At 39.0% G+C, this 25,935-nt stretch overlaps 1 protein-coding gene across 7 annotated transcripts in view; it reads right to left on the reverse strand.

Moving 5' to 3' along the window:
• The window catches only part of LOC126266854 (mucin-5AC-like), a 622,221-nt gene that overhangs the window by 480,171 nt on the left and 116,115 nt on the right, over positions 1-25,935 (reverse strand). Inside the window, exon 5 of one of the 7 annotated variants that reach the window (XM_049971470.1) lies at positions 11,520-12,184. The exons of the other annotated variants lie outside the window; for them this stretch is intronic. Coding sequence (XP_049827427.1) covers positions 12,118-12,184 — 67 coding nt within the window. The 3' untranslated portion in view covers positions 11,520-12,117. Of the gene's footprint in view, positions 1-11,519; positions 12,185-25,935 lie in introns of those variants that run through there. 7 annotated transcript variants of the gene reach the window in all.

The raw sequence follows: 25,935 nt of genomic DNA on the forward strand, positions 1-25,935 counted from the left end.
TCCAGAAACTCATAATATTAGCAGTGATATTTTTTAAATGTTTTGTAAGTATTTAAGGGGACATTTTATCAGTTTTAGACTCTTTACCCAGAGTCAGTATCCATTTTCAAAATTTAGAACATTGACAGAAAAAAAGAAATTCTTAACTTAGTCAGTCAACCATGGAAGAAATTCTACACGTTTTTTTGCTTCATCCTCATTGAGAGGTCTTGGACACAAACTTCCAATTTCAAGTAAGTCGCATTTGTACAAATCAATATTTTCTCAGAAGTGTTATACACTGGCATGGGCTCCTCTTGATGTATACACTATATCATTAAGCAAGATGGTACAAAAGTATACATTTTTGCTTTAGTTCTTGTATTAGTATTAAAATACAGAGGCGTAACTTAAAAAGTACAAATTTCCACTACACTATCGTTTATATTTGAATAAGTGTTTGATGTAATAAAAAAACATCTTTGTAACTATCTCTTGTTTAAGATCAATATGTTGTAATTTTTATGAAGACTTTCAAAAAGTAAGACTGCATAATCTTTCATGTCTTAAAAGATTAACCTACTCTTTTTCCTCACTGATCAAAATAAAGATTGTTTTATGGTTTTTTCATTCTACATGTAAATAAACTGTAATTATTGGAACATTTCTGTGCCACAACTTGGTTTTTGTTATTATTGAATGTGTTTAGTTTATCTCTCTAGTCATTTTGAAATTAAACTTTTGCTGAAACAAGATAAGTACATCCCTTAATATCTCATTTCATTGTTAATTTCCCAATATTCCCTGATACTCTACCTATGTATCAATAATGAAGTAAATGTGTACTTTTCTTTCTTATCTCTATTGTTTTTGTTGTCTGTAACAACCATTATGCAGAGCATTAAGGTTAAAATCAGCTTACTCATGTACATAAATAAAAAAAGTAACCACTCATTTTACTATCTGTTACAGACTTCTAAATCCAATAAAATTCTAACCACCAAGAGCATATCATCAATTTATTTTCATGCTGTATAAATAATGTTTGATTGCACCATTACAAATAAGTTGATTATAATGGAAAATATATGTCTATGATTCTTGAAGATATCCATTCTCTCTCACACTTCTGAGACAAAACAGTGCTTATTAATGAATTTTAGCTGCATTTACCATTTTGTCTTCCAATATGTCTGAAGCAAAACATTTAAAAAAGTAATTGAGCATATGATGAACAAAGAATGAACAAATAAATGTAAAACAGATGTAATGGTTCTGAGAAGTTGCATAGACTCATTGAGGATATTGCCGATATTATTTGCAGAAGGAATGAAGAAATTAGATGTATGAGAGGAATTCATATACTAAACATCGAAAACTTCAAATTGGTGAAAATGTTCGTTCATTTGAAATTCTTTCACGATTTTGGCATCAACTGTTGTAAGATTAGGTTCCAAGTAAGACATTTTTGTATACAGTAACATATAACAGGAGATGGACATGTACATGCTAATCAGTTACTGAATTTTTACTCTGATTCACATTCAAGTAAATTATTGAAATGAGCGAAGAACTTAAAGATGAAATTATTTTCTATTATATATAATGCTTGTGCATGAAACACACAGTTACAGATGTTGTTAAAAACATGCTTTCTTGAAATGGATAATAAAGTTTTATGGTTCCCTATGAAGATATTTACCCTCTGTTCAAGCATAAAATTACAGATGTAACCTGTGGAATTTTTGAAATGATAAACAAATGATTTATGTAAATTGATAAAGTAAAGTGCATAAATGACACAATATACTTTTGCAAATACGGTTAGTAGAAAAGGTGGAGTGTGGATAAATCATAGAATATTTAATAGTGGTTAGGTTACATGTATAGTAAGAAAATTATGTTCAGTACAGGAAATAAATATTTAAAAAAAGATGATGCAATATTTTAAGAAATGATTTCTCTAAAAGTTACAAATAAAATAGATTAGCGAAATACTTTTATATGTGTATTAAAGATACTCCATATCATATATAGCAACTGGGACATGTCAAATGTTCCACTGAACTATTTCATTTACTACTTTTATGTAAAACATTTCACAAAGCACTTGACAATGCATTGTTCAGAAAACATGAAATATATATTTAAATTTCGATTGGTTTTCTATTAATATTATCATTAAGAGTATATAGATCAAATGAAAGTAGGGAAGTTTGTCTGTACTGTAATTTATTTTATTTTTTCTGTATGGAAGAAGGAGTTTCACAAATTCCAATGAAACTTTTTATGAATAAAATTTAATGCAAATGTCTTGAACTGATGAATTGTGTGACATTTCATTTATAAAGCTAGCTGCATTTGTCAGTGAACACATCCAATTTTTCCTATAATAACTATAGAAATTTTCAGACATTTAAATCTTATTTAACCTCACACTGGCCAATTTCACACCCAAATTCTCAATCTCTCACTTTGCGTTTGGCTATGAAAAGTCAGACAAAAATTCATTGTTTAATTTTACCTCAAATTACGAATTAAATTTTCTTAATTACCCTGATAACTTTCAGGCAACTTCACCTTTTTTTTTTTAGCAAAAGAAGATCTCACACTGGTTAATCTGATGCCCATTTTTCGATTTTCCACTTGTCATTTGTATTTGAAGATTTGGAAAAATAGCTATTGCTGATTTCATAGGGAATCTTGTTTTCATACTCCTAAAATACGTGACCCAATAATATTCAATTAAACTATTTGACCCAATAATATGCAAAATATCCTTGTGCGATATTGCAGCAAGACTTTACAGGAATGTAGCAACTACACATGATTGTGGTCACAAGACTGTATGGTAGGAAGAACTCCAGGCCTTCAATAATGACGTGGCACTACCGAGAGTATGGCTGCAGGGGTATTGTCAAATAATGCAGGGTTAGGCGTCTGTTGCACACACTGGCGTCAAACAGCGATAGATACAGTCCTCAGCAGTGTGGTTACATGTAGTATTTATCTGTCCAACAGTAGCATCTCATTCCCTCCAAAGAAGAAAGATAGTACGTTCCACTCCAGCCTTTCCCCCACTAGTTTGTAGGTGAAGGTTAGATTTTGAGTACATGGGCCACTAGTTTCGAGTGGTGTTGGGAAATTTTTTCCCAGCAGGGAAACACCAGTTGCATGACATCGTCAATTTTTGAGCTGTATTGTGATTTTGTGCACTTGTGTGTAGCGCTGTGCATGTTAGTTGTGTAATTGGGAACGATCTTTATGATTAATAATGTAATTTGGACCAAGTTTTACTTCAGTTTACCAACCAAAATAAGTAAAGTACACGAATCTAACCTTCGTATCTTGCTTCGGTGCAGTTTCGATGTGTTGGTGGGTGCACTTGGGCTTTCTGTCCAGAAGGACACAGTTTTGAGTTCTAGAAAGGGCACCAATTATCGAGTGGTGGTTTGGGTGGTAGGTTAGCACAGCCTTTAGGGCCATTTCTGAGATTCCTGCTAAATTTCGAAATTCCCGCAAATACAGTAGGTGGGGGAGGGGGAACGGAGAAGGAGGCGTGCGGGGACCCATGTGCTGGCTACGGAAAACACATTGGTCATCTGGGTTGGAGGTAATTCATTAATCAATTTAATTAATCTGCACATCAATTTGGTATCAATACGATATAAAAATCCCGTCAGACACACCCTTATGTCAGGTATGCATTCTCAATTCAGCTGTTAATAACCTTTCAACTGCTATAACTTGGAATACATTAAAAGACATTTTTCTTCATTTATTAATTTTGGGGACTACTAGACTTTCTTTAATTGTTGTACAGGATTGCAAGGTAGCAGTGGAAGAATTGTTTAGTTGTGTATAGAGAGTAAGGTATAGTTTTGATTTCGATGGCAGCGATTTCTCTTTATAACGTGATATGGGGTGGTGTCCTCCTGTGAATTTTCGTTCAGTGTAACGAAGGAACTTGATCATCAAGGAGCAACAGGTTAACATTGTGCTATATAACTGCTTGTTGGCTGTATGCTGGTTCTTTGTTGTATATATATATATATATATATATATATATATATATATATATATATATATATATGACTTTGCATCCTGGGTGCTAGTATACCATGCCGATAAGAAATTGTGTCTATATTGTGACCCTTATTTGAATAACCTGATAAACAAATTAATTTTTTTTTGAAATGTGCACAACAAAAACTGCTCCGAGTTTCTCTAAGATAACACGTTCTGGCGTGGTTGAATCCAAAGCCATCACTATAGCAGCTAGTAGCCTATATGAATTCACATTGCAGATTACTTCTGTCTTTCATTAACTTTAGAAAATCGTACTGAATAAGATGAATCCTACCCATTTATTGTGTCAGGTGACTGGGGGAATATTTCTTAACTGAAATGCTGACTCTCATTTAATAGATTTATTTTCTACTTTGATGAAAACTTTAGAAGCCGACACATTACAATTTTTCTTTAGTTACAAAACGTATGTCTGAATCAGCGTTACCTCTCATGCCTGGAAATTTATTTGTGAAACAAAGGCCTAACCTTGGTATCAGCACACATCTTTTGGCAATGGATTTTCTCTTCACCTATACTGCTTCTTATGTCATCACATTGTGTTTTTTATTTTCCAAAGCAGCAGAGTTATATAACTTCTTGAACTTTTTAGTCTCCAATTTCAATGTCAAGTTAATCACTAATCGCATTTTGGCTGTTCTTCTTTACTTCTGTCCTTATTTTTGTTACTCAGAATAATGTTCAGTCCTTGGAAGAAGGTCTTTAAATTCTTCTCATTTCCACCCAGGAAACCTGGAATTATCTATAAATGCATGTGTTCATTAAGTTTGTGATGTCTGAATCTTTGATCATATTTAACCATCGTATTCATAGCTACCCTAGTTGCGTCTGCAGAGATCCTCTGTTGCCTTGTCAATGTACGCTGCCCCCCCTGCATCTCCGCTCGACTTAATGCTCTTGTCTGAACAATGAAAGAGAAACACCCATTCACAAAATCCTTTCTGTCCCACTTCATCGTTTAGTCAGTTTCTTGAAGCCTTTCTTAGTAGGAGGAACCTGTTTCTCAAATAATAGAGGACTGAATAACATCTTCAGCTCCAGAAGACAGTTAATGACATAGCTACTAAAGCAACAATTTTCATTACCATTGACCCTGCATGCACTCATTACCCCTTTACATCTTTCTTTCCAGCCAGACTTTCTTAATTGCCCAGTAATCTTAGCTGGTGGAATCTCCTTAAACTTCATTTCTTCAGAACTCGCTATATCAGAAAACGTCTATTTTGTACATCTATAAATTCTTTTTATAACTACCACAATCAACAGTCTTATTATTCTCATTATTAATGTTACTGAAATCATTATTATGACTATTACTATTATTATTATCACTATCATTGGTAGCAGCTGCATTAGAACAACTACTGCCAATATCAACTGTATTAGCTAAAGGGACCTGAACTGAACTCGGGAAAAAAGAAATTTATGAGCCAGTCTGACCACAAGAAAGTATTGGTTGATAGAAGTGGCACTACGTTTTCTATTTTAAACCAGTTTAGTATGTTAAGCTGTGTGTAATTCACTCACGTTATCACTACAAACACTTATATCATTTTGATACTCTTTTTCATATTAAAATTGGTACTACTTAGGTAACTAAGGTAAAATAGTCCCCCAGGAGGGGACTACTCAGGAGGACGTTGTTATCAGGAGAAAGAAAACTGGCGTTCTATGGATCGGAGCGTGGAATGTAAGATCCCTTAATCGAGCAGGTAGGTTAGAAAATTTAAAAAGGGAAATGGATAGGTTAAAGTTAAATATAGTAGGAATTAGTGAAGTTCAGTGGCAGGAAGAACAAGACTTTTGGTCAGGAAGATAGAGGGTTATAAATACAAAGTCAAATAGAGGTAATGCAGGAGTCGGTTTAATAATGAATAAAAACTTAGGAGTGCGGGTAAGCTACTACAAACAGCATAGTGAACACCTTATTGTGACCAAGATAGACACGAAGCCCACACCTACTACAGTAGTAAAAGTTTATATACCAACTAGCTCTGCAGATGACGAAGGAATTGAAGAAATGTATGCGGAAATAAAAGAAATTATTGAGATAGTGAAGGGAGACGAAAATTTAACAATCATGGGTGACTGGAACTCGGTAACAGGAAAGGGGAGAGATGGAATCGTAGTAGGTGAATATGGATTGGGGGGAAGAAATGAAAGAGCAAGCTGCCTGGTAGAATTTTGCACAGAGCATAACTTAATCACAGCTAACACTTGGTTCAAGAATCATATAAGAAGGTTGTATGTATGGAAGAAGCCGGAGATACTGACAGGTTTCAAATAGATTATATAATGGCAAGACAGAGATTTAGGAACCAGGTTTTAAATTGTAAGATATTTCCAGGGGCAGATGTGGACTCTGACCGCAATCTATTGGTTATAAACTGTAGATTAAAACTGAAAAAACTGCATAAATGTGGGGATTTAAGGAGATGGGACCTGGATAAACTGACTAAACCAGAGGTTGTACAGAGTTTCAGGGAGAGCATAAGGGACAATTGACAGGAATAGGGAAAGAAATACAGTAGAGGAAGAATGGGTAGCTTTGAGAGATGAAGTAGTGAAGGCAGCAGAGGATCATGTAGGCAAAAAGACGAGGATTAGTAGAAATCCTTGGGTAACAGAAGAAATATTGAATTCAATTGATGAAAGGAGAAAATATAAAAATGCAGTAAATGAAGCAGGCAAAAAGGAATACAAATGTCTGAAAAATGAAATCGACATGAAGTGCAAAATGGCTAAGCAGGGATGGCTAAACGACAAATGTAAGGATGTAGAGGCTTATCCCACTAGGGGTAAGATACATACTACCTACAGGAAAATCAAAGTGACCTTTGGAGAAAAGAGAAAAACTTGTATGAATATCAAGAGCTCAGATGGAAACTCAGTTCTAAGCAAAGAAGGGAAAGCAGAAAAAGGAAAGGAGTATATACAGGGTCTATACAAGGGCGAAGTACTTGAGGACAATATTATGGAAATGGAAGAGGATGTAGATGAAGATGAAATGAGAGATACGATACTGCATGAAGAGTTTGACAGAGCACTGAAAGACCTTAGTCGAAACATTTTCCGGGAGTAGACAACATTCCATTAGAACTACTGACTGCCTTGGGAGAGCCAGTCCCGACAAAACTTTACCATATGGTCAGCAAGATGTATGAAACAGGCGAAATACCCTCAGATTTCAAGGAGAATATAATAATTCCAACCCCAAAGAATGCAGGTGCTGATAGATGTGAAAATTACCGAAATATTAGTTTAATAAGTCCAGGATGCAAAATACTAACGAGAATTCTTTTCAGGCAAATGGAAAAACTCGTATAAGCCGACCTCGGGGAAGATCAGTTTGGATTTCGTAGAAATACTGGAACACGTGAGGCAACACTGACCCTATGACGTATCTTAGAAGAAAGATTAAGGAAAGGCAAACCTACATTCTAGCATTTGTAGGCATAGAGAAAGTTTTTGACAATGTTGACTGGAATACTCTCTTTCAAATTCTGAGGGCGGCAGGGGTAAAATATAGGAAGCGAAAGGCTATTTACAATTTGTATAGAAACCAAATGGCAGTTATAAGAGTTGAGGGGCATGAAAGGGAAGCAGTGGTTGGGAAGGGATTGGGACAGGTTTTTATCCAGTCCCCGATGTTATTCAATCTGTATATTGAGCAAGCAGTAAAGGAAACAAAAGAAAAATTCGGAGTAGGTATCCAATCCATGGAGAAGAAATAAAAACTTTGATGTTCGCCGATGACATTGTAATTCTGGCAGAGACAGCAAAGAACTTGGAAGAGCAGTTGAATGGAATGGATAGTGTCTTGAAAGCAGGATATAAAATGAATGTCAACAAAAGCAAAATGAGGGTAATGGAATGTAGTCGAATTAAATCGGGTGATGCTGAGGGAATTACATTAGAAAATTAGACACTTAAAGTAGTAAAGGAATTTTGCTATTTGGGGAGAAAAATAACTGATGATGGTCGAAGTAAAGGTGATATAAAATGTAGACTGGCAATGGCAAGGAAAGCATTTCTGAAGAAGAGAAATTTGTTAACATTGAGTATAGATTTAAGTGTCAGCAATCGTTTCTGAAAGTATGTGTATGGAGAGTAGCCATGTATGGAAGTGAAACATGGACGACAACTAGTTTAGACAAGAAGAGAATAGAAGGTTTCGAAATGTGGTGCTACAGAAGAATGCTGAAGATTAGATGGGTAGATCACATAACAAATGAGGAGATGTTGAATAGGACTGGGGAGAAGAGAAGTGTGTGGCACAACTTGACTAGAAGAAGGGATCGATTGTTAGGACATGTTCTAAGGTTTCAAGTGACCACCAATTTAGTATTGGAGGGCAACGTGGGAGAGGAAGACCAAGGGATGGATACACCAAGCAGATTCAGAAGGATGTAGGATGCAGTAGGTACTAGGAGATGAAGAAGCTTGCACAGGATAGAGTAGCATGGAGGGCTGCATCAAATCAGTCTCAGGACTGAAGACCACAACAACAACAACAGGTAACTAAGATCTACTGTACATGTGAAACCCTGGTCTGATGTAACAGAGAGCCTGGTGGCCCTAGTCAGGTCATGCGAAGGAATTAAGTGAAGGAGCTTCATGTGAAGATAACCTCTGTCGCTTATTTCCTCGTAGACGATGGAGAATTAAACTCAGATCATCCATGCTTTCCAGCATTATTTCAAGGCTGCCACACAAGGGAACATTCCCAAGTGTAAATAAACGATCCTGATGAAATTTGGGGAGTGTGTAGAGCGGAAAAAGTAATCCGGTACGAATTTCCTTGTTTGTGTCCAATTTCACTTTTAAAGGGTAAAACGCAGCTCAAATCGTAATTTTGCGTTTTGGTACTGAGAGAATATCTTTGACACGATGATATATAATAAACACTTTGCATATAAAAATTAATATGTAATTGACGTTCTTGAAAACTGTATAATCCACTTTTTTATGTCCCCATTGATGTAACTGAGTCGTCAAAGTGTTTGGGATCACCAGATCAACTAGTGCCTTGTCCTCAGGTACGATGTTCTAAACGGTCCTTATACACGGACCACCCCATGAATCTAACAATTTTCCTCCTCACTGGGAAAGAAAACATCTATGAAGCAAGTTTTCACCAGATGAGACGTTTGTTTACCCTATTTCGATGTTCTCACAAGAACATTTGTAGCTTCAAAAAGAGACTCTCGAATTCTCCATCCAAACTAACCATTAATTTTAAAAAATGTGAAAAAGTTGGTCCTTAGCGTAAAAAAGCTGTTTTGAATGTTGTACTTGAGGACGAGAAACTTTTGATGCTGGAAGAACTTTGTGAGAAGATTTTGAAATGTAGCTCTGTTAAATGATAATGATGTCGCTCTCCACAGTATATAATCGATCCTCTTCACCAAGGCTTACCAATGTTCGAAATATGAAATTAGAATATTTAGTGGATCACCTGTGAAAACATGATATCCCACTGAATTTTGTTTTATGTTGTGTTCTCCATCATGTACAACATGCGAATAAATTTCGTTCCTTTTATACACACCGTTATGTGCATTTTAGGTGTAAACATACTGTTATATTTTAAGAATTTCTTTGCAGATTATCGTTATTGTACTGATTTTGTTTCACAATAATGGATTAATTATTATTTTCAGTTTAAAAAATAAATGTGTATGAAGCAGTAAACTACAAAACAAAAATAAACAACAAGTTAAAATATAAAACAGGAATAACTAAAATAAATAATTAATATAGTAATGAATCTTTAGATACTTTAGTTAGGTATGTTGGAAACACTCTAACAACACGCTGTATAGTTTATTTTCCAAAAATCTTTTTTTAGAAACAAGCTTTATTACTCACAGATATATGTGGCTTGAAAGCTTTATGATGAAACAATAGTTTTCAGTTTTCAAAATTAATTAACGGTGATGGGATATTTTGCGAAATTTCAAATCATTGCAAAACTTGATTATACAGTTTTCAAGAATGTTAATTACACATCAACTTTTTTATGGAATTTTTTTTTACATTTCATCGTTGTGAAGATATCCCATCGAAACTTAACACGCCAAATCACATTTTGGGATGTGCTGTACTCCTTAAAAGTGAAATATGGCACAAACAAAAGTTACACATTGCATTACTTTGCCCCCTATATAAATCGCCAAGTTTCATCAAGTTCGTTTATTGGCACTTTGCAATGTTTCCTTGTCAGTCACGCACGTGACGCATTTCTATTAGTACAGAAACAATAGCATACGGCAGGGTTTCAACTAACATTTTAGCAGCATTACCACACAGTCCAGTTTTCTGCAAATCCTATATTGCAACACATGTCATGCTTTACGTATTTCACCCAATCAACAGCTTGAAAGAAATGAATTTTAAAACTGTTACAATTTTTCGACTGGTTTCTTTACACATTTTGGTCATTGATGAAGTGTCGTTCACATGTTACTGGTAAATCCATGATCACTCCATTCACTGTTGCTCACATTAAGAACAACATTAGCTGGTAGGAGATGAGCTTGTTTTATTAATGTGTAATGTGAGTTTCTATAGAATCGTGTCACTGATTCCCATATGAACCTCTTCACCACTGAGTTGCGCTAGGGCCCATTGTACTCAGTTATTTGGTTAATTGTTCCACTATGTTTCTTCCCCTATTGCTTTTCCTGTCTATAGCTCCCCCAGGTACCCCTACATGTACCATTCATAGACTTTGTACATTTCCTCATTACAATGTAACAAGTGCTCTTATTTACATCAATAAGTTGTTCTCTGAATACTATCAGGGATGAACATAATTTCTGACTTCATCTTTAGGATTTGGTGGAAGAAGGAGTATGAGGTTTTAATAGTTAATCGAGTTGAGTTTGTTACAAACGCAGAAGATTCGATGAATGGGGTGTGGTCGACCACTTCTTTTAAAGATAACTCTTTTAAAAAAATAATCCTGGCACTCACTCAAAGTTACTTAGAAAAAGCGTTCAAATCCTATATGTGGATGATGGGATGGATTTTTGAACCAGCGACCTAGCGAATACGAGTACTGCGTCTAAACCACAGTGTGAAATGTCTTGGTTACATTTATCAGGACTAGACACAAATTTCTGTTAGGAATTCAAGTGACCAAAATAAAAATAACTTCAAGGCATCAAAATGTAGTAATACACCAGCAGGGGATTCTCTGAGACCAGTTTGTGTAAGAAAAACATAATGCATAATTGGACATAATAATTTATTTTTTAATGATACAAAATAATGCATTAACAACGATTTATGTTCTTGGCTGAGACAGCTAACTAAATGAAATACAAGTGTCACTGTTAAGGTAGTTATTAGAACTGAGCCATAATTACTCTCTGAAATATATTCTGATTTATCACCAGGAGTAGTGATCACCATGAAGTGTAAGGGCAAGAGCCATAAAGGCACTTCTCGTCTCAATTGAAGTAATATCCATAAATGCATTCAATGTGCGTCCACTTATTCGTTGGGAGATACTCGTAGTAGCTGGAGCAGTCACTGGGATCTGGAACGATTTCCAGCGGGTTTGAACACTCGCCGCCAGTGGAGGGAGGAGTCCTGCTGGGCAATATGAATGGTGATGTGGGCAGTGGCAGTGGCAAACATGTATTTATTCGGCCCTGGTGTATATACTGCCCTGTATCACAGGTATGCTATGTGGCAATAGCATTTGGACGTCAGTGAAGGCGTTGTTGGCACGTCCAGAGGTGTAGGCTGTGCTGTGCTGGGAGTCACGGTAGGGGGAGTGTCAGGCGTGTCGGACGACGCTGTTGGCTGTGACGATCCTGTGGCTGAAGACGTTGCTGGCGGTGTGTCTGCAGACGTAGGCCCTGCCGTGCTGCCAGGTGTGGTGGGAGGTGTGCCAGACGTTGCGTCAGGTGACGGTGTTGTCGGTGACGAATAAGTGGGTGAAGGTGTAAGTGGGGTGTCGGAAGACGAGGGCTGTGTCGTGCTGGGAGGCACAGATGAAGGGGTGCCAGATCCCGTGCCAGACGTAGTGGTCGGTGGCTAATTTACGCCTGAGGACGATGATGAAGAGCTCATCACTAACGAATTTGTTGGGCCATCGCTGCATCTAAGAGAAAGGAAAAAAGCTCATTATTGAAAAACATTTACTGCAAGAAGAACAGGTGCAATTTAATAGCCACTGCAAGTGGCTTGTTTATCACCTGCAACTGTACCACTACCAAGAAAGAATTCAGGTATACTTATTTTTTTATTTTACACATAAGGTTTCTATAGGACCAAATTCAGGAGCAAATCTCTATGTTTATGAAATGATCGATTGCATTAAAGTGGCATCAGAAAAGTAATAATATCGGTACATATAAAGCAGAGTGTAAGAGTACATGTGAACGTTCCAGATCCCCTCCCAAACCCCTGGATCTATTTCAACCGAATTTTGCACAGAAACAGCTGGCCTCACTTGTAGCAGCACTCTTTATTACTTCAAAACACCAATATGAACGGTGATGTGGGCAAAGATGTCTTTATTGGGCCCTGGTGTATAGACTGCCCTGTATCACAGGTATGCTATGTGGCAATAGCATTTGCCTTATCGACCTGCATTGCAGGGCAGCCTCAATGTTAGTGGCATAGAACGACTTTCCAGCCCCTGGAATGTAGGCTGCCCTGCAAGGCACAGGTGTGTTGTAGTAGTGCTGGCCTGACTTATCGATCTCCTTTGCATGGCAGCCTACACTTCAGCAGAAAAACCGGTTTTCAAGTCTATAATGGTAGACTGACCTGCATGACAGGTGTATTGTAGTATCTGCTGCTTCATCAACCTGTTGCTTACAGACCACACGTGCAAATAGGCATGGATTGGGAACAGTTGAGATGGCTAGGTAGGAAGGAATGAACAGAAAAAGGGGGAAGGAAAGGGACAGAGAGAGAGGGTGTATGAGGTGGATGGGGACAAGGGGCTGGAGGAGATGAGTAAGATGAAGTGGGAAGGAGGAGTTGTCAGGAGAGGGGCTAGAGGGAGATAAATAGAAAGATGGAGGCATAGCGAGTGACAGAAATAAGGGGAGTAGGAGATGGGCAGAGGGGGCGACAGAGAGCAAGTGGGAGACTGACAGCAGGGGATGGGCAGAGAGGGTCGGACGAAATGGCCAGGGAAGTGGGAACATCAGAAGTGAGGAGATGAGGTGGAGATGGGCAAGATGTGAGTGAGGAGGAGGTAATGACAAGGAGGGGCGAGGCTGGGATGTGTAGGGGTGGGAGAAGGGTATGGATAGAGGGATGGGGGAAGGATGAGATGGTCAGAAAGAGGAGGAGATGTGTAGACTCGGTGAGGAGAATATGGATCCACAGAAAGGGTGGGAGTGGAGAGTGCAATATATGTGTCGAACATGTATGCAGACGAAGATGTGCAGAAAAGGTTAGTAGATAAAATAAAATTTATACGAATTCTATGCAGATGACATTCTACAAGTATACACTAGCGTAATCAAAAATATGACATCAGAATTAACTTAATTTCTTTTCCAGGTCTCCTTGACAGAATGGAAGGTGTCAGCCACGAGAAAATTCTTCAGTTTGGTGTTGAAAGTGCGAGGATTACTGCTAAGATACATTACTTCTTGTGATAGCTTATGAAAATGCATTCAGAGAAGTACTACGCACCTGTGTGCATAGAAGTCAGTGAGGCATAAACCAAATGCAGACTGGATTTCTGCCTAGTATTAAGCGAAAGGTGGTAATTGTTGGCAATAAGCTCACACTACCAACAACAAACGTCATTGAAGAACATATACATTCAGAGGCCAGTGTCAGAATTCCCAAACTCTAAGCGGTCAAGAGGTTCGCGAACTTACATCACCGTTTCTGAGTCTACATTCCCAATATGTAGGGGAGGATTTATCTTAACAAACAGGATGGTCTGAAACAGTCTGAAAAGCATGTAAGGTTGTCGCGTCATAGGTTGTGCTAAGAAATAAATGAACCGAAAGGAAAAAAAAACATATATTGTGCCATTTCCGTTTTGCCATTGGAGTTAGACAGAAAGGCTGTTGTCTGTGCAAATTGAAGTAGCCCGTCAAATACAGTTAACGTCAGCTGTTCTCACAGTGTAGATGATAGTGTGCGACACTGCTCAGCATTTGGCTCAGGTTCGTTACTTGCTACCATTCCATGTCCAATTTTTGTATCGCTCTATTGTTCGGTTTTTGGGAAGCCAAACAAGAAACACACTTGGCTATACTGTTTCTGACAGGTCACTTGAATTTGCGTGCAAAGTGACCTGATTGGCTAACCTCAATACTCTTACCTCACAAAAGGCGCGCCGGCCGTTGTGGCCGAGCGGCTCTACGCGCTGCAATCCGGAACCGCGCTGCTGCTGAGGTCGCAAGTTCGAATCCTGCCTCCGCCACGGATGTGTGTAATGTCCTTAGGTTAGTTAGGTTTAAGTAGTTCTAAGTGTAGGGGACTGATGACCTCGGATGTTAAGTCCCATAGTGCTTACAGCCATTTGAACCATTTTGAAAACGAGCAATATATATAAAATTTTCCCTCAACAACCATCTCTCAGCACAATCTACGCTGCAGCACCCTTACCAACTTTTCAGACTTATTCTGAACACCCTGTATTACGGCATATGCCATAAGCGAATGGAAATTGGTAAAACAGACTTATTGCAGATACTGTTGTAAAGGTAAATCAAGCAGCCTTCAGTTTTTGAACAATATCCTAAACATGGGCTTTCAATGATACCTTATGGCAAGAGAGTGTCATAGCAAACAGAAATATCTTAGGATCAGCTGTCATATGACAAGGCATGTCTATGGTACTATATAAAGACAAGTCGTTCGTTAATGCTGTTACCAAAAATCTCGACTGATGTACTTCAGGTTTTTCAGTGATACCCTAATTGTTTGGATTGACGGAGGCTACACATTTATTTCTAAATATATGTGGTGTAAGTACACTGAAGGGAAAACTGCATCGCCAGAAGAAGTTGTGCTACATAAACGAAAATTGGTAGGCGTTTTTCTACACCTGGAAGATGACGTCTATTCGGATTTCACACCAGCCATGTAAGAGTGCCGCTGAAAGCGCCAGTATGAGGTGCAAATCACGTATGCTTTAAACATGGTCGTGAGTATTAGTTAGCTTTGAGACTGGGCACAGTGAGTTGTTGTTAGTCAAGTGTGGCTTTGAGACGACAAAGATGCCACAATCAACACCTCATTGCGTTTGAACGAAGTCGTGTAATAGGGCTACAAGAGCGTGAATGTTCCCACCACGATGTTGCTGGAAGACTTGGCAGCAATTTAAACACTGTTTGTGCCTGTTGGCAGCAGCGGTCACGAGAATGTGTGTCCACAACTAGACTTGTCTCCTGAGGGCCACATGGCACTGCCGACGGGGAAGACCGTCATGTTTGGCATAGGGCTCAGTCGCCTCGTACTGCTTCTGCAGCAACAGTTTGAGCGACAGTTAACACAACGAACTGTTACAAATAGGTTTCTTCAAGGGCAGCTCCGAACCAGGCTCCCTGCAGCAGATATTCCACTGTCTCCAAACCACAGCCATTTGTGACTTGACTGGTGTCAAGCGAGAGCTCATTGGAGGGCAGGCAGAAAGTCTGTTACGTTTCCTGATGAAAACTGGTTGTGTCTCAGTGCCAGTGATGGCCGTGTGCCCGTAGGAAGAAGGCCAGTTACGGCCTGCAACCAACCTGTCGGCATGCTAGACGCACTGGACCTATACCAGGAGTTATGGTCCAGGGCACAATTTGTTATGACAGCAGAAGGACTCTCGTGGTTATCACGTGCACCCTGACTGGAAATTTGTACATAAACTCGGTGATTCGACCTGTTTTCCTGCATTTTATAAAGAGCATTTTCCAGACAGTGTTTCTCAATAGGATAACGCTCACCTACTTGCCGCTGTTGTTACCCAACATTCTCTACAGTCTATTGACATATTGTCTTGGCCTTCTTGATCACCACATCTGTCTCCAATCGAGCATGTATGTGAAATAATCAGACTAAAACACCTGTGTCATCCACAACCGTCATTAACCGTCCATTTCTCCAATTGCATCAGGCAGAGGCCACAAACTGACGTCTGGCACATGTACAACACAATACATGCATGTTTGAATGCTAGCATCCAACATTCTGGCGGTTATTATTATAGCAGCATTTCACATTTGCAATGGGCTATCTCGCACTTAAATTAACATGTGAGGTTGCAATGTTAATCAATTAAAAATGTCACCTAGACAAATGTATATCCTAAATTTCATTATTCTACATTAATTATGTTTTTGGGCTTGCAATTATATATATATTCTTAGTGAAATACCTGAAATGTTCTTGCCCAATTTATTTTAAATTTTACGTAATGCTCATACAGACATGAGCTACATAATTAATATAAGTTGTATATAAATAAATATACAAAAATCTATGTGACTATATTAAAGGAAATCGTTCTGAAATGCTGTTGCAATATATATATATATATATATATATATATATATATATATATATATATATATATATATATATATATATATATATCCACGAACCTACTACGGTGACGTAGCAGGCGGAAAGGTGATACTCCGACGTGGCGCGTCCCCGGGTGGCGGATAGGGATATTCTCACCGGTTGCCGGCGGATGAGTAAAATAAAATAGCTCTCACGGACCAAACACTCAACCTCTATGGTTCACAACCATAGTTGTAATTCGGAGCTTGCTCCGTCCGAAGCTAAATACCTTCTATAGTCAAATATGGACAGAAATCTTTTAAGAAAATCTCCACCGCTTGGCACTACCCAAGGAAGACTGCACTCGGATATGGTGGGCGGTCACTTAAAAGATAAGTTGGATGAGTCGGAGCATCTAGAAATACCCGAGACAGACCAAAGACCAAAACAGAAATTAAAAATGAAACAAATAAATTATTTAGCAACATTTAACATTAACTCCCTGGCACAAGTAGGAAATTGAAAATTCTAACTAATGAACTAGACAAACAAGGGATCCTAATATCAGGACTACAAGGGATGAGGAATTCGGACCAGGTGCCCATGGAATATCAAGGTTATAGAATATGCAAAGGCATCCCGGGAGATAGAGTGATGAAAAATTGTCCACAATTTGGTACGGGATTCACAGTCAACTTAAAAATAATTGAACCGATAACAGATTTCCAGGCCCAATCTCCTAGGCTCTCGACGCTGACAGTAAAAGCATCAAATAAAATCTATACAATAATTAACGCCCATGCTCCCACGAATGATAAAAACAATAGGAGAAAAACCAGAGAAGAGACGGATGAATTCTGGGACCTACTAGATCAAACAGTGACAAATATAAACAAAAATCACAGTAAAATTTTAATAGGTGATTTCAATGCACAACTGGGCAATGAAAAGAGATACAGAGACATAATAGGAAAATGGCCGGCTCAAAAACGAACCAATAAGATTAGTAGAATTCTGTAGAAACCATAATATGATATCAAAATACACCTATTTTATGAGAAAACCCAGTAAACTAAAGACATGGAAACACCCAGATTGGAAAAAGGGGGAATGGCAATTAGATCACGTCTGTATGGACAAAAAGTACCATAAAGAAATCCAAAATGTTAAAGTACTTAGAGGAATAGACATGGGGTCAGACCATTACATGGTGAAAATCAAATGTAAATTCACACCTGCAAAGAAACCAAAATCCAAATTTAAAATGAGAAAAATATATGACCCTCATAAACTAATAAACAATGATCAATATAAAGAACTAACTCAAAAAATTGAGAAAACTGATAAATTAGAATAGATAGTCCCGAAACTAAAAAAACAGCCGAAAAAATTGCCCCACCAAGCCCAAGGAAAAAGCATCAATGGTGGAATGAGGAAGGCGATAAAGCATTTGTAAATAGGCACCAAGCATGGTTAAATCATCAAAGCCAGAAAACAGAGAAATCACATGAAGAATTGACTAAACAAAGAAAACTAACTCAAAAAGACAAATTCAAGGGATTATTATAAAATATTTAGTAAACAACTTCAAAAATATGAACCACCAACACTCATGTTAAAAGATACAACCGGAAAAATAGCACACAACAATAAAGATCATGCCCAAATTCTAGCTGATGCATTCGATCAACTACTGAATGGTGAAGAACCAAAAGAATGGCTTCATATAAACACAGAAACGCCCATTAAAACTTCAACAGAATACATTGGTCCACCAAACATTAATGAAGTAAATCAAGCCATTAAAGAATTGAAAAATTATAAAGCTAGTGGCGAAGACCAAACATTTGCAGAGCTGTGGAAAAATGCATCAGAATCAAGTAAGGAAACACTTCACCAAAGTTTAATTAAAATGTGGAATGATGAAACATTGCTGCAACATTGGACAACAGCGGTAATACACCCTCTACACAAGAAAGGAGATAGAACTAATCCGGACAACTATAGTGGAATCTCTCAGTTGGATTGTACATATAAAATATTTTAAGAATAATTTATAATCGATGCAAAGGTGATTGGAAAAAGAATGAGGGGATTACCAAGGAGGATTTCCACCATGGCGCAGCTGTCCGGAACAAATCATAACACTAAAATTGGTAATGGATATTTACAAAAGAAGACAGAAACAAATGATTTTAACTTTCGTGGACTTTAAAAAAGCATATGATAGTATTCACAGACCTTCAATGTTGAAAATACTACGAAATCTTGGATTACATCCTAAACTAGTGAAGATGATAAGCTTAACTTTAACAAATACTAAATCAAAGGTGAAGTTCAGAAGTGAAATGTCTGAACCCTTCACAATTAAAACAGCACTAAGACAAGGTGATGTATTATCACCCCTTCTGTTCAACTGTACTCTGGAATATTTAATGAGAGAATGGTATAAAGAAAATAAAAAAATATAAAAATTGGGTACAATAAAGAGAAAATTAGCCTAAATTGTTTGGGATTTGCAGATGATCTGGCACTACTAGCCAACAACATTGAAGAGGCTAGGGATCAACTCACAAATCTCCAAAATATTGCAGGAAAAGTAGGATTAACAATTTCATTTGAAAAAACAAAATTAATGGCAACAGACGCCCTTGTAATAAATAGTGTACAGATGTGTGGGACTGATATAGAAATTGTAAAACAATTTAAGTACCTTGGAGAAAATATAACCTATAACTTAAATGAAAAATGCCCTGGACAGAGAGAACTAATAGATTATGAAGAGCCCAAAAAGTATCCAGGAACACATACAACAATAAATGTTTGTCAATAAATACAAAATTAAAACATTACAAGACTGTTGTCCAACCAGAAATAACCTATGGAAGTGAAACCCTGTTTAAGCTAAATCAAAAGAACAACACAGAAAAAATTCTAAAAATAGAAAGAAGAATAATAAGGACATGCATCAATAAAAAGTACCAAAAAGCAGGAGAATGGCGTATTGTCCCAAATGCAGTGGTATATCAGGAGATAGAACCAGTAACGGATACCATGAGAAAGAAGAGAATATAATTTTTTGGCCATCTATTGAGAACACCTGAAGACAGATTAATACGCAAAATTTTGGAGAAACTCTGGACACAAAAACAACAACCTGCCTGAATAAAGGAAATAAAAGAAGACATGAAAGAACTAGACATAACGCTGGAGGCCTTGAAAACCAAATCAAAACAAGTAAATAAATTAAAAAATTGAAATATTAGATTCTTGCCAAAAATTGATAAAAGAGATACAACTAAAAGGGTAATTTCAGAAGAGGAACGAAAACAAAGATTGGATAGAATGAAGAAATACTGGAAAGCCAAGAAGGAAAAAACAATGAGAAATCTTAGGAAGACCGGAAGGAAATTGACTGAAGTGGTCCAATGAGGCCGTAAAATATATATATTGAAAAGTTGTTGAATGGTTTATTTAAAATTTTCCATAATTCTTCAATAAAGACACACACACACACATTCTAGTGGGAATCCTTTATGAAATACTGTATTTTTAAAAGATCCCACACTGACGCTTGAACAATACCTGTGGTAGCACATTCTACAAGGGCATACACGAGTTATGAAGAATCTGGCCAGTAACAAAACAAACTGACCATCACTGGTTGTGTTAAAAATGATCACCAGCAATGTAAATAGACACTTCCAGTCTTGTATGGAACTACCGCTCCACGCTTCCTAGTATTTTGTGGGAGGTTTCCGAGCAGGTTGAAGCAATAATACATAGTCGCATATCTATGAGTGTCAGACGTAGTGCTTGGGGGAACAACATGAATCCTGCAGGGCTGTCCATAGATCTGTAAAAGTACGAGGGGGTGGCAATCTCTTCTGAACAAGCCATCCCAGACATGCTCATTAATGTTCATGTCTAGGGAGTTTGGCGACCAGCGGAAGTGTTTAAACTCAGAAAAGTGTTCCTGGAGCCACTCTGTAGCAATTCTGGACGTGTGGCGTGCAATCGACATGAATGGATGCAGGTGATCAGACAGGATGCTTACGTATGTTTCACCTGTCAGATTTGTATCTAGACATATCAGGGGTCCCATATCACTCCAACTGCACACACCCAACACCATTAAAGAACCTACATCAGCTTGAACAGTCCCCTGCTGATATGGAGGGTCCATGGATTCATGAGGTTGTCTCCATACCTGTACACGTCCATCCACTCGATACAATTTGAAACGAGACTTATCCGACCAGGCAACAAGTTTCCAATCATCAACAGTCCAATGATGGTGTTGACAGGCCCAGAAGAGGTGTAAAGCTTTGCGTCAAGCAGTCATCAAGGGTACACGAGTGCCCTTCGGATCTGAAATCCCATATCAATGATTTTCATTGAATGGTTCACACGCTGACACTTATTGATGGCCCTGCACTGAAATATGCAGCAATTTGCGGAAGGGATGCACTTCTGTCACGTTGAACGATTCTCTTCAGTCGCCGTTGGTCCTGTTCTTGCAGGATATTTTACAGGCCTCAGAGATTCTGGAGATTTGATATTTTACCGGATTCCTGATATTCGTGGTACACTCGTGAAATAGTTATTCAGGAAAATCCCCTCTTCATCACTACCTCGGAGATGCTGTGTCCCATTGGTCGTGCACCGACTACAACAACATGTTCAAACTCAGTTAAATCTTGATAACCTGTCATTGTAGTAGTAGTAGCCCATCTACCACCTGTGGATGAGAGAGGAGATAGGAAGAGATGGATAGATGTAGAGAGTGGGGTGGAGTAGATGGTCAGAAAGAAGTGGGAGTATAAGATGGAAGTAGATGTGGACACACAAAGGGTGGAGGAGCTGGTGTGTGCAGTATATACACTCCTGGAAATGGAAAAAAGAACACATTGACACCGGTGTGTCAGACCCACCATACTTGCTCCGGACACTGCGAGAGGGCTGTACAAGCAATGATCACACGCACGGCACAGCGGACACACCAGGAACCGCGCTGTTGGCCGTCGAATGGCGCTAGCTGCGCAGCATTTGTGCACCGCCACCGTCAGTGTCAGCCAGTTTGCCGTGGCATACGGAGCTCCATCGCAGTCTTTAACACTGGTAGCATGCCGCGACAGCGTGGACGTGAACCGTATGTGCAGTTGACGGACTTTGAGCGAGGGCGTATAGTGGGCATGCGGGAGGCCGGATGGACGTACCGCCGAATTGCTCAACACGTGGGGCGTGAGGTCTCCACAATACATCTATGATGTCGCCAGTGGTCGGCGGAAGGTGCACGTGCCCGTCGACCTGGGACCGGACCGCAGCGACGCACGGATGCACGCCAAGACCGTAGGATCCTACGCAGTGCCGTAGGGGACCGCACCGCCACTTCCCAGCAAATTAGTCACAATGTTGCTCCTGGGGTATCGGCGAGGACCATTCGCAACCGTCTCCATGAAGCTGGGCTACGGTCCAGCACACCGTTAGGCTGTCTTGCGCTCACGCCCCAACATCGTGCAGCCCGCCTCCAGTGGTGTCGCGACAGGCGTGAATGGAGGGACGAATGGAGACGTATAGTCTTCAGCGATGAGAGTCGCTTCTGCCTTGGTGCCAATGATGGTCGTATGCGTGTTTGGCGCCGTGCAGGTGAGCGCCACAATCAGGACTGCATACGACCGAGGCACACAGGGCCAACACCCGGCATCATGGTGTGGGGAGCGATCTCCTACACTGGCCGTACACCTCTGGTGATCGTCGAGGGGACACTGAATAGTGCACGGTACATCCAAACCGTCATCGAACCCATCGTTCTACCATTCCAAGACCGGCAAGGGAACTTGCTGTTCCAACAGGACAATGCACGTCCGCATATATCCCGTGCCACCCAACGTGCTCTAGAAGGTGTAAGTTAACTACCCTGGCCAGCAAGATCTCCGGATCTATCCCCCATTGAGCATGTTTGGGACTGGATGAAGCGTCGTCTCATGGGGTCTGCACGTCCAGCACGAACGCTGGTCCAACTGAGGCGCCAGGTGGAAATGGCATGGCAAGCCGTTCCACAGGACTACATCCAGCATCTGTACGATCGTCTCCATGGGAGAATAGCAGCCTGCATTGCTGCGAAAGGTGGATATACACTGTACTAGTGCCGACATTGTGCATGCTCTGTTGCCTGTGTCTATGTGCCTGTGGTTCTGTCAGTGTGATCATGTGATGTATCTGACCCCAGGAATGTGTCAATAAAGTTTCCCCTTCCTGGTACAATGAATTCACGGTGTTCTTATTTCAATTTCCAGGAGTGTATATCGATCGTGTATGGAAACGAAACTGTGGTGAAAAGGCTAGTCATTACTACACATAACAAACAGTACTGCCCTAGTCAGACGCCACCTCATGACCATTATTATTATGGTAGATAATGGCCTGTTGCAGTCTGTTCTTAATGAGAGAAACCAATTTCGAGCTACTGCTCTTTCACATTATACTCCAAATTCTCTAGTAATATATTACAATACATAAAATCAAAAGCCTTATGCAAATCAAAGAAGATGCCCAGCTTTGCAGCTTTTTGTTTAATGGGTCCAGTACCTGACAGAGAAAAGGGAACATTTCGTTTTCAGTTGATAAACCTCTTCTGAAAAGAAACGGTACGTTTGACAGCAAATTATGTGAACTGCAATGATGAATTACCCTTATACATATACAGCCTTTCCAATAACTTTTTCAAACACCAATGGAGTGTAAAATGATTCTAAAGTTATTTGCGTTATTCCTTTCTCCTTTTTATAAGGCACTACTTCAATAGTTCAGGAAACTGACCATTCCAAAGGAATTATTACAAATGTGGCTAAGTACTGGGTTAACATATCCAGCACAGTGCTTTAGAATCGTTCTAGAAACTGTATTCCATCCATTAGAGTCTTTAGCTTTCATAACGTAATTATTGACTCAGACTCTCCCTTGTTTTGAAAAGGCATTTCCTACGAGAGTTATACAATGGTGTGCAAAACGTAAGGACAAAAGAAATTGTCACAAGACATGTCACAGTGAGACAACAGCTTGATAAAACTTGGACTATACATAGGACGAACTGCAACAGTGTAGAACAGAATATAGCTGAAAGAAAAATTCTTGTGGGCTGAGCAGAAATGACACTTTTGTTCACAGACAGTAATTACAATGAAGTCACTGAGATAAGTGATGGTCCACTGGACAATGCAAAAGACATGGTTCTTAATAGGGTATGTGATCACCACAGATAGCAATGCACGCTCTGCAACGATGTCCCATGCTGGCCATAAGGTTGGCAAGGAGTTGTTGTGGCAGGGCATTCCATTCCTCCACCAGTATGGTTGACAACTGCTGGATGGTCGTTGGTGCACTTGTATGTGCTGTAATACATCTCTCCAAACTATTAAACATGTGCTCCATGGGATTTAAGTAGAGGGATCTGGCAGGATAGTCGATTCACCGATTATCCTCTTGTTCCAAGAGCCCCTTCCAATTTCGCCACTTCCTCAACGATGATGAGATGACAATACAAATACCCAAACACCAGGCGAAGAAAACCCGCCAGGGAAACGAACCCGTGACCCTGTGATCCAGAGGTAGCAACACTAACCGCCAGACCACGAGCTGCGGAAGGCTCCACTAGTGCTGTTCGATGTAGTGGCTCATTATCATCCATAAAAATTAAGTCTGGGCCAAATGTACAGGTAAAACAAATGCACATGGTGAAGGAGTACAGTATCACAGTGACGTGACTGTGACCAAGTATCTGCGATGGTGCCAAGATCATAAGAACTGGAATGGTGTCGTATGCCCTTCTCGGATGAGAGTAGATTTAATCTGAGTAGGGATTCTGGACATACCCTGATATGGGGAGGGTTCGGAACAATTAATGATCCAAAGAACATTGTCAAACATGATAGTCTTGCTGGTCCAGGTATTATGATGTGGGCTGGCGTAATGGAGCTTGGGTGTACTGACCTAAAATCTTTCAACACAATACACTCACCAGTCAACATTTTTGTGGTAATGTACTTCTTACCCAAGGGCATTTTGACACAGCTGCATTCGCCATCCAGCACTGGTCGAATAGATTATGGAGAAATATTACAGCAATGGTGGTAAATGCGGCTATTCAAGGTAGCAACATGTCCCAAACAAAGCATTACAATCGATCTTGGGTCCATAAAGGAAAGCTCTTCGATATCGTTTAACCAGATTAAGATATTCAGACAACCCACTACACGAAAACATTTAGTACAGGTTCTTGTGTGATGGTTATCTTAGTGTGTGATTTGTGCTATTTATAGTGGATGGGCTAATATGGATAATTTATTAACGTTCATTGAAGGGTTAGACACATTATATAAATTAAGAGCAGATTACAATCAGGAAGAAAACCAGACTGCTTGAGTTACATATCCCGAGAACAATGAGGGCAATAGCCATCCATCGAAATGTCAGTGACGAAAAGAAAGTAATTTTACTTACATAGACTGAAGGCCCAATGTTAGGGAAAATGGAAAAATGAATGCAAGAGGAAGTAATAATTCACAGGTGCTTTAGTATCGAGTAACACGAATCTCAAGGACAATGGAAAATGTCATCTAACTCTAAACATAATACACAAACGGGTATTTATCCTATAATAGTGACTGAAAACAGCCATCATCCTGGAATGTAGGCCAGGATCCAGCATATAACAAACCGATAGCAGGCCATATACCAAATGATTAGTACCTTTCACTCATATGATATGTACAAGGGAGTGACTATTACAAGAGATAAAATAAAGGAGGTTGAACAAGTGAAACCATTAATGAGAGAAAATGTGTGGGGAAAGAGAGTAAACGTGCACAAAGATTGGGGAAGGAAAATTTCATTAGTATCACAGGAATACCTCGAAACAAATAGAAATGTGGATCATGTTCTGTCGGTGCCAAGAGTGTGCATTATAGAAATCAATGGCGGAAAAGGAATCGAATCTGATAAAACATCCTGTTATCTATAGAATTAAATTATTTTAAATTTATGAAAACTTTGTTAGTGGTACTTAACGTCACATTATAGGCCAACCTTAGGTACGGATTGGTTAGTAATGTACAATGTAAAAATGGACTTAAACTGTAAATTATTACACTAGAATCACGATTTTCAGAATTATCTTGCAAAATTAAAGGTGATTCTAGTAGGAAATAATACCAACTTATCATTAAATACTGTACAGATAGTTGCTACAGCCGAAATAGTAAGTAACGAAAAACTTACAGAAGACATTAATGTGTCAATCGAATCAATTAGTTACAAAGGTCATAGATCACGCCTGTTAACTAAGGAACAACAAAATGATTTATTTGTTATTTTATTTACGTG

This window comes from Schistocerca gregaria, chromosome 4, assembly GCF_023897955.1.
Source record: "Schistocerca gregaria isolate iqSchGreg1 chromosome 4, iqSchGreg1.2, whole genome shotgun sequence".
NCBI lineage: Eukaryota > Metazoa > Arthropoda > Insecta > Orthoptera > Acrididae > Schistocerca > Schistocerca gregaria.